Source organism: Nymphalis io, chromosome 11, assembly GCF_905147045.1.
Source record: "Nymphalis io chromosome 11, ilAglIoxx1.1, whole genome shotgun sequence".
Taxonomy (NCBI): domain Eukaryota; kingdom Metazoa; phylum Arthropoda; class Insecta; order Lepidoptera; family Nymphalidae; genus Nymphalis; species Nymphalis io.
In genome coordinates, this window is record NC_065898.1 from 2,957,567 (window position 1) to 2,973,051 (window position 15,485).

General features: G+C 30.7%; 1 protein-coding gene across 1 annotated transcript; it reads left to right on the plus strand.

The window, feature by feature from the left end:
• The first annotated feature begins 206 nt into the window (after positions 1–206).
• Positions 207–15,418, plus strand: LOC126771660 (low density lipoprotein receptor adapter protein 1-A-like). Its single transcript, XM_050491665.1, has 6 exons — positions 207–404; positions 9,301–9,474; positions 10,500–10,605; positions 13,092–13,263; positions 14,309–14,371; positions 14,578–15,418. Exons 1-6 carry the CDS (start codon positions 356–358, stop codon positions 14,659–14,661), a joined length of 648 nt encoding a protein of 215 aa, XP_050347622.1. The 5' UTR covers positions 207–355; the 3' UTR covers positions 14,662–15,418.
• The last annotated feature ends 67 nt before the right edge of the window (positions 15,419–15,485 follow it).

Sequence of the window (15,485 nt, forward strand, 5' to 3'; positions counted from 1 at the left end):
GGATAAATTTAATTTAAATCAATAATTCTTATATAAAAGTAAGAGATATATGTACTAGAAACAATAATGCTTCATTAGAATATGAATTTATGTGGTTATATTTATTTTATCAATAAATTAAGATAAAATAAATTTATTGCGCATAAGATACCGCGTAATATAATTTTTATATTAAACACTTTTCTGTAGCGGTCCTGAATCTCGTATGCCCATATCAAAGGGTTGGTCGCAGCTCAGTTGCAGTTATCTGCAGACCACGCGCGGGAAAAGTTGCGTTCCATACTTTTTTAAAATTCGAACTACGCTAGCATATTTTTTTTTAATTTTCGTTAAACAGAGATCTAGACAAATTAAGATGACGACGCTTTTAAGAAAAATGTGGAGGAACCATTCGAAACACAAAAGTAAGTTTGATAATTTTATTAAACCATTTTATTTATTTTTTAATTTTTTTTTTATATAATTATATTTATTGCCTATGATTATTTAATTAAAAAAATACTATTAAGTACTAAATACATAAGAATGATATTTTTTTTAAATAAGTTTTCTCTGCTTATGTCAAATAAATTTATAAGCAAAACTTTATATAAATTTCATTTTTTTTATTTAGAATTTTATAATTTATTTATATGAGAGTTTTTATGATAGTTCCAACTTAAGCTGTGTCTACACGAGCTTAGTTTCTCTCTAATTGCTGAGGAATTAGAACTCGTAACATGCGCCTTACTGGGTGCTTCGAGGGAAAAAAAAAACTTGTCGTGTTAGTTTTCTACAAGAGTAAAGTAAATCAGCAAACGATATGGAACATATATCATTAGAACTTTAAAAGAGAAAGACATGAATATAAAAAAACATATGTTTCAAATAAAAATCTTTCGCATTCTCAGAAACAGCAAGAGGTATATAAAGTCAAAATTATTTTATATGTAAAATAAAATACGAGTTTACATGACTGATTTAAACACACAAATGAGCCTTATAGTATAGCTTATTAAAGATGGTATGATGGTATCACCACTGATAATTAAAACATTATATCTAGAAAAAAATAATAACATAAATAAAAAATATGTACTAGTATATTATCTTTTTGATACTTACGTTTTATTAATTTTAAACTACGCTAAACGGGCCGCCTAACGAAGTAACTTTGTTTTAAGACTTTTATTGTTACTACGACTTAGATACTAGGTATATATTGCGTCTGTTAGCGTCGTTTTCCCCTTAAATTGTACTTCTGATTCTCTGGACTGAAATCAGTCCTGTCATCATCACAGGCAATAAGAGAGGATTTTTATTTTTTAATATATTTTATTTGCAATATTACTTTTTAGGCTTTTGTGTAAACGGCTCCAATTTATAATTTGCGCCACTTTTTCGCTCCAACGTGTTAGATATAGTATATAAGATAAATAATTCTTTTATTAAATAAACTATGTACAATAACTTTGACGTGGAAGTCAGAGTAGACCGTGACTGTTTTTATTTAAAACATAACATAGGTCAGTATATTCATTTAAATATATAATTAATAAAATATATCAAATCATATATATAATAGTTACAAATAGTAAAATATTTACTACTAATGAATGTAACATATACAGATAAAATTAATTTATATAAAAAAAACTGTCGAAAGTTCTAGTGAGTGAAGCTCATTAAGAGGTAGGTATGCATGTTCATTTACGTTAGTAGGAATTGTAAAACTATTTTGAAGTATTACGATAAGATAAACTTGAAAAGTTAAGTTAACTGCCATACGTTAATAAGGTTTTGTTTCGTTTATCAAATCTATGCATGGATTCTAATAAACTTAGACAAAACTCCACTTATATTTTGGATCAATAAATAGTGTACTAGCTAGCTGCTCCGCACAGTTTCGTCCACGTTAAATAATGTCGCGTAATGTTTTAAAGTTAATGAACTTTCTCATTAAATGGGGTATATAAAAATATTTTTTGATATCGGGCTAGTAGATGCTGAAATAAGCGGGTTCAAACAAATATATACCGGTATATAAATTAAAATATCAAAGATTTTTGGTTCCGGTTTATTAAAGAGTTTCTTAAGAACGAACACGTCTAAGTCAGAGCCAGTTTTTGTGGTCGTCGGAAGCAAGTTAGTCCATGCTTCCATCTAAGGATAATGCATGTAAAGCTGTGATTTATTATTCATTTGCTAAGGTATTCTTCGGTAAAGGGTGTACATGCACAATTATATGCAAATAACTAGGCTAGCTTAAAAATACTTTCGTTTTTTTTTTCTTTTTTATCGAGCTTTAGAGACATTACTATAAAACCCTTTAGAATAATTTGAAAATAAGAAGCGAAAGAAATTTGTGCTCTGCAATGGTACAAAACTCTACATATTATAAAACAAAGGCCCCGCGTTGGTTTTGTCTATGTATCTGAACGCGATAAACTCAAATCTATAAAACGGACTTTTAGACGGTTTTCACCAATGGAGTGATTCATGAAGAAGGCGTATAATTTATTTAAGGTATTGTGTAATTTTTTTGAAATATGACATTGTTGAAGATGTCGAAAAAATCATGTTTTTCTTGCGTGTGTCGCGTAATACAATAGTTATATGGATTATGATATAAACGTTTTATGTAGACTCTTAATCCACTACAATTGTAACCTTTTTACGTGCTTACCTATTTTATATCGGTTTTGATGTTTTTCTTTTTTTTTAATTTATGTAATTATGTTTTATGTCAAAAATGTATATTTTCTAAATCTTATTAGAACGCATGGTTTTTGACATTTTTTTTTATTATTATAATAATTGTCAAAGGTAGGTATAGGAACTATACGTTTAATTTATATATAATAGTAAAATGTAGATTTTTGATGCTCAATGTAATACATATAAGGCAGGTAAGGCATTTCTGTATTATTTCCATACTAAGTTGTTAAACAACAAAAAATCGTTTAACCGTATATTATGTGCGGTCTCTTAGCAGTTTTTTGATGAACATCGTAATAAATTAAGTCTTTTTGAACAAAAACTCGTTCGTACTGCTAATTTGGACCAGAGAGTTCAATTATTGTATTTTCACAAGAATATTTCGCTTGTGTTGATATAATTCTAGAAATTTGTAGTTATTTTTAATATTTTGTTTGAAACAGTTTAGCATACCTTGGTAGTGAGGAAGTTTAAACTACTTAAAAACAGAACGTATTTAATAATTGTGTTTTTTTTTTTAAATTTATTTTTAACGTAGACACGTTCGAATAACTGCGTAATTATTCATATCGTGAATGAATCGAAATTGAATTTTCGCAGAATTCCAGTTCAATCTGACAATACAACATCCTTTCCAAGGCTAGAGAGTCCTACATTGATAACATATGCGAATTGCGTAATAGCATTCATGCAATTTTGTTTGTAAACATTTTAAACGTAAACGATCGTAGTAATATTAATACAGTATGAAAAATAAAACAAAAATAAGCGTTGTAACCTTTTTCTTTTTTGTAATGGTTTAAATACAATATTTCTTATTGCTCTCGAGATAATTTCATCAAATGGCATAATAGAGTGCAGTTGAAGATCGAGTCTTTCCAATCCAAATTTTGCACTGTCTTGGCTATCTATATCTTTAAAAATATTTATCAGTTATACGTAATTATTTGGATGCTATTTTGTATTTTAAGATTTTTATAAGATTTTATAAAAATATTATATTATTTACAAAACGTTAAAAGAACAACTATCGTAAATTTAAAGAATGCATGCATATCGCTACATAAAATTTTGTACAAAATTTTTAAATGCACGTCAATTTGCACGAATGCGAACTGTAAAGCTTTTGTGTAAGAAATAACTCAAAACTAACCGCAGAACGCTAAACACTAATCTTGAAATATCAGATAGTGATATGGAACATTCAACCCATCAATGTAGTATAACCATAAATCGGCTTTCGACACATCACGAATGAGACACGAAGTGACTTCATATAGCATAGTTACCTGTCGATAAATGTGAAGTAGGTACTTAGAGAAATAATCGTGATGTATTACAGAATACTTCATCAATTTGAAGGTGCCTTTCTTTAAACTAGCAATATGAAATAAATTATGAAATATTTTCTGTAATATATTTTCTTATACAAACAATATTTTGTTGTTTCTACGTACAATAAATCGTCAAACATATCCCATGTTAGACGACTTATACCAGACGATATATAATTAAATTTATAAACGGTCATTACGCGAGTATTTAGTAAATTCAAAATATTGAAATTTAGACGAGCCAATGCAATATAAAACAAATATAAACACTTGAAAGCATCATAAAACAATAACAAAAATATTGTATTTTGTTTTTATTACAAACTGTTATATCAATCTGAATTGTAATATTATTTTAATAACACTATCCTCTGAAATATTGTTTTCAGCTATCTGCACATTTTAGTCATATCACTTTGTACATACTGACCGTTTTTGTATCTAAAGAAAACAACAAAAAATTGTTTATTTTTTCGGTGTCAATATAATTCGATTTAAGAAATTATGAACAAAATTTTCAGGATCTTATAGTCCGATTTGAAAAACTTTTAAGTAAGGTTATGTAATATCCCGCTGCGATCTGAGTGGGCGAAGCAGTAACGTTTAACGCGGATGTGACGTTTAACGGACGCGTACCACCCTTCTACCTACAGCAGCTAGTTTTTCAGCAGTCAAAAATATTTCCGTTCAGAATTTTATTACTGTCACATGTACGACGTCGCGCTTTTTTATTACAAGCTTTTATTTAATTGGCAATGTTTGTTGTTGTGTGCTAATTTGTTTACGACAAATGTTGCAAGTTGCACTGCACTTGCTTGCATTTCCTTTTATCCTACGGATTTAAAATTAAATATGTTGGCATAGTTTTGATTATAATGTGGTATTGTCTCCAGACGAAAGAACTCCTGAATGGACAACAGTATGGATATGAAATTTTGTATATTGAATACTTGACTTAAAAAAATATCTTTTAGTATTCATTTATTTATCGGAAGGTTGATGGGCTACTTAATGTTAAGTTGTTAAGCCATAAAAATTAGCTTTGCAAGAGGCGATAGCCTTAACTTCCTTATATTGTCATACCCTGGTCAGCTATCAGTAGGTTATTAGTTTAAATGTTCTCTCTAGTTGGACGTAGACTACCTATCTAGCCATGGAGGTCCACCGTTAGCCCACCGGCTTCATTAGACGCGAGGAAAAAAATAATACAGGCTGTGACACATTTATCCATAGCTTTCTACGATACAAGAAAAAACCTGCTTCATGCCTACTTTCTAGAGTCAATAGTCGTTTATCTAGGGTTTATGAACGCCGTAATTATAACTGCTCACATCTCATCCGTTAACATTTATTTATTCTTAGTTCGTCGAACCGCATATTATATATGAGAGCTGACATAATTGTCTTAGTGATTTTTGATTATTTGTATTAATGTTTCGGAACTCAATTATAAAAGATGTGACACTATTCACATAAATTCCAAGTAGTTGTGAGATTACGGTATGACAATGGTGTCATATCTGATTTTAGGCGCATGAATATGCAATTTGTATTAATATCGTAATCGGGCTGTAAGTAAGACAAAAGTTTTTTTCCACCTTAATTTAGTTGTAAATTATCTTTATGATTTTGAAATTTAATATGTAATATGTTCATATTATACAAAATATTTCTTAAGTTTATGTAATGCATGTAACTTTATGACATATTTATATACTGTTAATATAATTATTTAGCATTGGGCTACATTCAAAATACCGTTTACTGATGGTTCGATTGTCCGAAGACTACAAAAACTTAATAGTATGTCCATGGACTGAATAAGAATACTAGACAAGAAAAATAGCTAGTTCGCATTATACGCTAATGCTCTACCCGTGGGTCGTTTCATGATCAATACAGTATATGTATATGGTACCTCTCAATAATTGAGCTATCTAACGAAAAAATATATTTTATTAAATCGATGTGACAGATCCTGAGATTACCACGTTATCCTTATCAAGCGCTTCAGCTTTGTCTTAATATATGTTTATAATTCTTCTGTTTGTCTGTAATGTGTGTTTGTCATCTAACTCCTTAACGGCCGACCGATTTGGATGAAATTTTATGTGTATATTTCAATGGGTTCCTGGATGGCTTGGCAATTATACTCGGTAAGTGGCGTTGTCACCAAATAAAAAAATATGTCTGAATAAAAGGAAGACGCCTACCGGATCCGCTAGTATTAGAATATGTTTATAAATAGTTGATAATATGAAACTCTCAGTTTAAAGGAACCACGTGTGTATTTATATACAAAGCTTAATAAACGAAGATTAGATTACGAATGGCTATTATGGTCTTTCGATAGTGTTATTGCGCCTAATATACTGACCTATGGCCTATTTCCGTTATCACCCGTCTGGCCTAGATAGTGATGATAAATATTATTATAATCAAAAACATTATTTATTTGCCAACGTTAAACGCGGTTGACGAGCCGGTTGGCGTGGTTGGTGGATGCTTGCCTTTCACGCCGAAGGTTGTGGGTTCGATTCCCACCCAGGACAGATATTTGTGTGCATGAACACGTCTGTTTATCCTGAGCCTGGGTGTAATTATCTGTATAAGTATGTATTTACAAAAGAAAAATAGTATATGTAGTATATCAGTTGTCTGGTTTCCATAGTACAAGCTCTGTACAAGCTTAATTTGAGATCAGATGGCCGTGTGTGAAAAATGTCCCAGGATAAAAAAAACCCTAGATGGACTTTTTTTTGTATTTAAAAGAAACAACTTTACAAAAATCAATTCCATTTACCATATCACCATCAATTACATTTTATTATATTTTCAGAGCAACCCCGGAACATTTTAAATGGAAATTTTGTGAAAATGGTATTTGAAGAAAGTTATTTTTAGTATTCGTTATTAAGTTGTTTATTAGACAAGATGATCCTTTAATGATTTACAAAAATCGTTACAACCATATACCTACGTAGTTTTTTTTAATATTATGAAGATAAAATAAGACGACATTATGTACTAAAAATATTAACCTAAATACAAGTTCTGATATCACAAAAATATTTTGGGAGACGGAGTTGTTTTTCGGTTTTATGACGACATAACGTTTGTCTTACAAACAGGGAATATTGAATATATTTTATGTTTTAAATTGATAGTTATTACATTGCACCCGGTTTTTGCTCAAACAGTTTCAAGTTCAGTTCTATATTTTCAAATATTTTAAAGTACACATTGTAATATGTACTTGTAATATGTACTTAATTTTATATCTTGGACTTTTAGGAATAAATGATATATAATATAAAACTTAAATTAAAAATTTAAAAAAAACTTTGACCGACAATTCATCCCCTTCCCCATAACTAAACCCTATCCCCCCTTTAAACAGCCAATTTTGTATACACAAATGAAATCCTTTCATTTGATCACACTCGGATATATTCGCTTACTATCGTTTATTCATTTCCTCTTCCAGCCCCCACGGCTGAAACAATTTTCTTCAAACATACGCTTAAACACTCGACTAAGAAATCTTTCAAACCAAAGCAACTAAATGAAAATCGGTTAACCGTTTGAGAGCTACGATTCAATGTAGACAGACAAACAGAGATACAAACACACACGTCAAACTTATAACACCCTCGTTTTGCGTCGGGGGTTAAAAAGGTGACATCGTTTTATCTTTTAGTCAAGAGACTCTTACAACTCGCGGTTTATATTTTATCATTACGTATGTATATGGTAGGAGATATATTAACAAATACGTAATAATTTTGTTGTACATAATTGTTGATTTTAATCATCATTTGAATTTTAATGAATAATACACCAAGCTTGGCCTTTTATAATTCTAATTTTCAAGCGTACAAACCTTCAACCTACCAGCTACGACACAGAGATATTTAGACAAAGCTAATTCTTAGTGGTTACAACGAAAAACTTTATAGTAATTGGTTGTTTGCTTTACCTTAATGATATTAAATGAAAAAACCTCACTTTAATCATTTTATACATACCCCGTTACAAAATATTAGACATAGTTTACGCTAAACCTGTATTTATGTTGGGTTTGCAATAAATTATTATTCAGTTACGAAGGCAAATTATTTTCTAACTAATACCTGGTCAGCTTCCGGCTGTGTTTTATAATACCAATTTCAATAATTCCATAATTTGCAATATTAGATTTATAACAAAGATAAGACACTTCGATAGAACAAATTTAATGGATAAGTGGAAATCTAAGTTTTCCTACAACTAAATCTTATATCCCAGATAACATATTCCAAAAGAAATATTAAAAAATAGGTTTATTTCGATTATTCTTAGTCAAATCCAAAGAGGGGGGTCATTAACCCCGCTTTTGAATATATAATATTTTTGATGCAGGACTATATTTGATTGATTTTACAGATATAATAACAAGAAATTCTGGATATATATTCTCCTTTGACTAGTTTTCATAATAATGATACAAAATAAACAAATTTCGGGAATTCGTCCTAAATATTTTATATGGTCTCTATTCTTGATATTGTTAATCTATAAGTGAGCTGGGAACTTAAGTACGAAATATCATGACCATGTGAAATGGCAGAATGCCGCATTTATAGGTTTAATCGCAATCTTCTCCGGCCGAAAAATAATTCCGCCCACTATGTCATCATTTTTGGCAATAACACAGGGTAGTGACTTTGTTGTTCTAAGACTATAATTAATAAAATTAAAATGTTCAATGTTAATAATAAAATTTATATATTGTGTATTTATAGTATAAGTATGTAGGTGTAGTTTGTTTTTATTGTTTAATAAAAAAAATACAGAATGGCTGATCACACAATTACGTTTCATTTAAATGGTAATTTATAGCTAATAATGATGTTATTACGCCCAGCAAGGAAATCATGGTACGATTAGCTTTATCGCGGTCGTTCACTATGATATTATATACTTTCTACTTTATGTCTAGGTATTATGTTTTTTATAATTTTGTCTAATTGACTAATACTTTTCTTTTTAATAGGTTTGCAAAGTATTATGACTATAATTTATTTATTTGATATAATTTTAATGCTAAAAACAAGCAGTCAGGTTAGGCATTTTTTTTGTAGGTATGTCAAAAGAATTATTGGTTGGTTTTATTTTTACAAATCTGCTATTCATTCAATTATTTCATAATGCTTGGTGGAATAAGGTCTATAGGTATTTAACCCAGTGTATGAAACTTTTTAATTCGGTTGTTTACGGTATTTTACAGAATTATGCGAGGAATGGGCCTTGGCGGAGTGCGAGGGAGAGGGCTGGTGGAGGGAAGCTCGTGACGGGAGAGGCAATTCCGAAGTCCGTTACGCGGGTATGGCACCTGTGGAGCGGGCTGCTTCGGCACCGGCTACAGCTCTCGCCGTAAGATCAGCCCTACACACGGCTAAAAGTAAGTAGCTTTAAAACAACACTTTTGTTTTTTTTTCTTTTTTTTTTTATAGAATAGGAAGGTGGACGAGCATATGGGCCACCTAATGGTAAGTGGTCACCAAACGCCCTTAGACATTGGCATTGTAAGAAATGTCAACCATCGCTTATAGCTAATGCGCCACCAACCTTGGGAACTAAGATTTTATGTCCCTTGTGCCTGTAATTACACTGGCTCACTCACCCTTCAAACCGGAACACAACAATATCAAGTATTGCTGTTTTGCGGTAGAATATCTGATGAGTGGGTGGTACCTACCCAGACGAGCTTGCACAAAGCCCTACCACCAGTGAGTTTCTATTAATTATTAGATATAATATATTTTTATACGTACTCTAATTATTTACAGTGAAATTTTAAACAATACATATACTTTTTAGGTGTAGTATGTCAAATTGCGTTTTGAAAAATACTGTGATTGATTTTTCATTTGAACGGAAATTTACCATTTGTAATGTAAAATGTCGAAACATACATTAATATTATATTGGTCTGAGTATTTGTTATTATAATTAAAACGATACATATTGAATTATCTTTTTCATTGTGCGTCACGTCGGTGATCCTTTGTAGATGTCAATTATCACAGTTTTCATCATCGCTGGAATAAACATACTTACATAAACTTAGAATTTATAAGTTTAACAACTATTTATTTTAGAGGTTTGAAAATGTATATGTCCATTCTTGTTATATTTCCAGGTTTCGCCTAATTAGAAAATAATAACATTAATATTATTAAAAGGAGGCATTATAACTTGTATTAAAAAAAACTTATATGTTATGTTATATATATAATATATTAATTTACTTATTTAACTATAACCTAACTCAAATAATGTGTTCCTCACCGAGTTCTGGTCATGGCCGCCAATTTCTAAGACATTAGGAAGATTTTTAAAAGCCGACGGGATGACAAAGCGAAGCGATCGAAAAAAGATCAGTGGGAGATACGGTTTTTTTTAATGTTTTTATTTTTATTTCAGCCGTAAATAAAAAACTTCAGAGAGTGAACCTGGACATCAGCTCCAAGGGCATTTTAGTGACCGACGCAGATTCACAAGAAAACGTGCTCAGTGTCTCAATTTATAGGTATGATGTATATATAAAATCAAAGGTCGGTCGGATACTTGGTGGTTAGGTTACCCAAGCGGACAAGTTACTGCAGGTTGCAAGTTCCGTTTAAATGTATATATAATAATAATAATTTTTAATTTATTATAATATATAATATTACTAAACGGATGGCACGTATTCACATCAATGTTAAACTTCGTTGTTAAAGTTTGCATTAAATTACCTGCTGGTGGCAAGCTCGTCTGGGTAGTTACCACCCACTCATCAGATATTCTCCCGTCAACAGCAGTACTTAGTATTGTTGTGTTCCGGTTTGAAGGGTGAGTGAGTCAATGTAATTACAGGCACAAGGGACATAACATCTTAGTTCCCAAGGTTGGTGGCGTGTTGGCGATGTAAGCGATGGTTAACATTTCTTACAATGCTAATGTCTATGGGCATGGGTGACCAACTACCATCAGGTGGCCCATATGCTCATCCGCCTACCTACACTATAAAAAAAAAGAAAAAGGAAAAAAAAAATCAAATTTGGATAGAATACAAAAATCAATGTTGACAGGAGTTCGACTATAAGTGAACCTTCTAGGCGTTCGGTTTATGATGGGTACTTGTTTTAAATATGACTAACAATCAATATAATACTATTTTTATTAATTAACATGAATGTGCATTTGTATTTTGATTAATATTTATGTAACAGAAGAAAACTCATTGACACTTTTATCTCATGACCTGCCAGTCTCGTCGTGAGAACATTGTACTTGCGATAAAAAAATGTGTCAATAAATTAACTTGAAGTAAAGTATAATTAAGTATATTATGTTTGTCAGGAATAATTATATATACCCTGTTTATTACTTAAGCTATGTCTTTGGAGTCGGTGCAGTTTATTTTCTGTTAAAATTACTAACACTGCAAAGTTGACTTTAGTAAGCTAAACATTTGCATAATAATAAACTTACAGTTTTGTTTTTAATAATAATAATAAACAGTCAGAAATTATTTATTCTTGCTGCTGATCAGGAGCCGTATTTATAAGCTGTATTAAAAAAAGGACGGATATATATTTAGACTGAGTAAATAACTTTGTCTGTTTGTATTTTACGCTTTCACAGCTAAATCACTGAATCTACCCCACTACGCGGGCGAAGCCACGGATGAGAACTAGCTTAAAAATAGTTAATTTTTAATCTTTTCTCTTATCAGCACCTAGCTAGTTATTCGTTAATAGCGATTTGCAGTTTGAGAACGTAATTTCGGAAATATTAAAAATTGATTATAAGAAAGCAAAGGGCTTAAAGGGCATGCTGTAAGGTATTAAAGGCATTGAGCGTAGTCCAGTCATTATATATATAAATTGTTTTATATTATATATGTATGTATAATATGTGTATTTTATATTTACATTTAATAATTGGTATTGTTTTAATTAAATGTTAATATTATTTTATTCATACCACCACCTACCCCATATCCTATCTGTAATTACTTACACTCGGTTACCTGGAAGAGATCGCTGTGTAGCGATAAGGTCGCCATAATTGTACATTTATTTAGGCAATATACATGTTTTGTATTTGTGGTGTTGGTCTCTTTGTGGTGTGATGTACAATAAAGTATTAAAGTAAAGTAAAGTATATACATTACAAAACTTACCCGTTCGATATCTCAACGACGATAAATGTTAGGTGAAAAAATCATTTGTCTTAAATTTTAGAGCGCTAGAATTTGTACTTTATACTAAAAGAAAATACGTGATGAAAATCATTCTCTTTAGAATTGAATCGACAACGATAAACTTAAGAAGCACAGAAAGAAAGAAAAGATGAAATATTTATAAATATATCTAAGATAAGATAAAAGAACCATATTCATGCTGCTTATTCGGATCTTTAGCACTAATGCTCCATTCAAGCTGTCCGGTTATGGAACAAAGTAACTGAACATATTAGAAAAGCTACCTCTAAATTTACTTACAAGACTCGTCTCCGTGAGCATATTTTGTCAGAAAGTTCCTAGTTCTTGTCATCTTATGACATCTATAATACACTTTTATTCATATGTTTATACTATATATATATTATATATAAATATAGCTTTGTATTTATTTTATTGATGTTATATTTGTATGTATGTATATTTTTGATTACTGATTACCGCCTTCACGGATTTCTGCTTAGCCTAAAGGTTGACTGGCAGAGAATGCCTTCAGGAATTAAGTCCGCCTTTTGTTCAACTACATAATGAGTTAGTCAAAAAAGTTTTTCAATAAATAAATAATGTATGATTAGTCAAATGAGTTTATTTATTATATATTTTTCCTAATATTCAGTGAAACATTAATTTTTTTGGGAAATGAAAATAAAAATGTCTTTAAAACCTACAATTGACCATCAGTGCCTGACGCTATAGTTATTGTATATTAGTATGTGTTACTATTATAAAGTCTAAAAAAATTTGAACAGTTTATTAAATTTTATACGTTCAATAAATAATTTCAGGATCTCATATTGCTCTGCGGACGCGGCGAACGCGCGTGTCTTCGCAGTGGTCGAAGGCAAGAGCGTCGGCGGCGACGACACGCACGTCGTGCACGTCTTCGTGTGCGCCCGGCGGCGGCAGGCTCGCGCGCTCGCGTTGGCATTGGCTCACGCGTTCAATGACGCGTATCAGGTAACTATTGTTTCGAGATAATTATCTCCAACTTTTTCCTTTCTTTGGCCACCTGATGGTAAGTGGTCTATATAACAACGCCGTAAGAAAGATTAACCATTCCTTACTTGTTGAATTAAGATGCTATGTCCCTTGTGTCTGTAGTTACATTGGCTCATTTAACTTCTAGCCGGAGCACAACAATAAGGTGTTGCACCAATAGGGAGGGTGCACAAGTGACTTAAGATTTAAACTTGGTTATGAATTAAACAACATTGTACTTTGAAAAATATAACAATAAAAGTAGCCTCTTTTCATAAATAACCCTTTAAAATTTGTGAAAGTTGTGATATATAGATAGATAGAAATACTTAGACATGTACATAAATACTTTTGAGAGTCGTTAGATTAAAGAAAAAGAACGACAAACCCATTGAAACTAACATTTCGAAGACAAATACAATTTATATTAGCTGTTTTTTTTTTCATTTCCTATTTAAAAGTTTGCTGCTTCCTTCTATTATATACTTTTTTTCATTATTATTTAATATAACAGCCAAAGTATTCCTTCACAAGATCGTGTCAAAAATAATCACAATTTGTTTTTTATATTATAAATGTGTGTCTGGTTTTTTTATTACATTTAAAATAAAGATTAATTTTGCCACAGATAAGAACAAAATTCAAGCATCCCCTTACGACTACACTTACTATTTTTTAACGAGGTGTAACAGAGCTATGATTTGTAAAAATTAGAATTGTCATAATTAATTAATAACAAAATTCATATTCATTTAAAGATATTTATTAAAATTAAAAATTTAATGCTGCTGTAAATTAACGACGTTGATTGATGGATTGATCGAATCCAACATGTGATCAATTTTATATGGAACAATTTACTTCCCGTGTTAATGAAGTGTCACACGTGGTAATCATGTGTGTGGATATGCATCGGAATTTGCATGACAATAACAGCTCATAATTTTTCATTGTTTTTAAATAGAAGGCATTGTCTCGTTTTAAATAGTTTTTTTTTTTTAATGTTACTATGTTTTGTTTGCAGGCATGGCAAGCCAATCAAGCTGCTTCCTTGAAATCTGGTGGTAAACGCCTAGTTACTCCATGGGTAAATTAAAAAATATACTTATTTATATCAAGACTAATATTACTTTATTTTTTTTTTATAGATTAAAAAACTTGCGTTCAAGCTAGACATGATATGGTATTACAAATTCTACCAGTGTCAAAAGTTTTTCAAATTTGATTTTCGAATTGTGTTTTATATTTTAAGTTTTGTATTTTATATATTTATTTAATTTATTTAACAACCAGGTGCATTTTCCCGATGAGTCTGAGGAGGAGGAAAGCGACGGCGAACAATGGAACTCTCCCGCACCTCTCGTGACATTCGCCTAAGCCTATTTAAAAACATACTTAATTATTTAAGAAAGTATACTTTTAAGCGTTTTTGTAGAATTTGTTACTATTAATCGATATGGTTATAATTGATAAGTTGTTTTATAAGAAATATATATATTATTTAAGAAATTTCAGCATCGAAGTTAAAAAGCTTTAAAACAAAATGAAGGCTGGAATTACTTTTATTTTAAGGAATATTATTAATATATATGATTACATATTATATAAGCCGAGATGACCCAGTGGTAAGAACGCGTGAATCTTAACCGATGATCGTGGGTTCAAACCCGGGCAAGCACCACTGAATTTTCATGTGCTTAATTTGTGATTATAATTCATCTCGTGCTTTACGGTGAAGGAAAACATCGTGAGGAAACCTGCATGTGCCTAATTTCACTGAAGTTCTGCCACATGTGAATTCTACCAACCCGCATTGGAGCAGCGTGGTGGAATAAGCTCCAAACCTTCTCCTCAAAAAGAGGAGAGGAGGCCTTCAGCCCAGCTGTGGGACATTCACAGGCTGTTACGGTACGGTACGGTACATATTATATAATTATATTAAATATAAGTTCAGATAATTAATTCAATTAAAAAAAACAGTTATATAGACACGGAATAACTGCGTTTATTTTGTTAATATTTTTATTTTCTAATTTCTCTCTAAAATAAGGTGTAACAAAAACACTGGTAATACTAATTGAAAAAAAAACGATAAATTGAAATATTAAATAATTAAGTCTATTAAATATAAAAAATAAAAGAGTTGTAAATGGGATGGGGAATGTATTAATTTTATGTTATACTTTGTCACATTTTTATTA

Bases quoted from the DNA above. Each gene is read 5' to 3' on its own strand.
- LOC126771660 (XM_050491665.1), top strand. From the start codon at position 356: ATGACGACGCTTTTAAGAAAAATGTGGAGGAACCATTCGAAACACAAA. The intron at 9,475-10,499 runs GTAAGTAGCTTT...TTTTTATTTCAG, and splicing joins AGCCCTACACACGGCTAAAA to CCGTAAATAAAAAACTTCAG. The intron at 13,264-14,308 runs GTAACTATTGTT...TTTTGTTTGCAG, and splicing joins CGTTCAATGACGCGTATCAG to GCATGGCAAGCCAATCAAGC.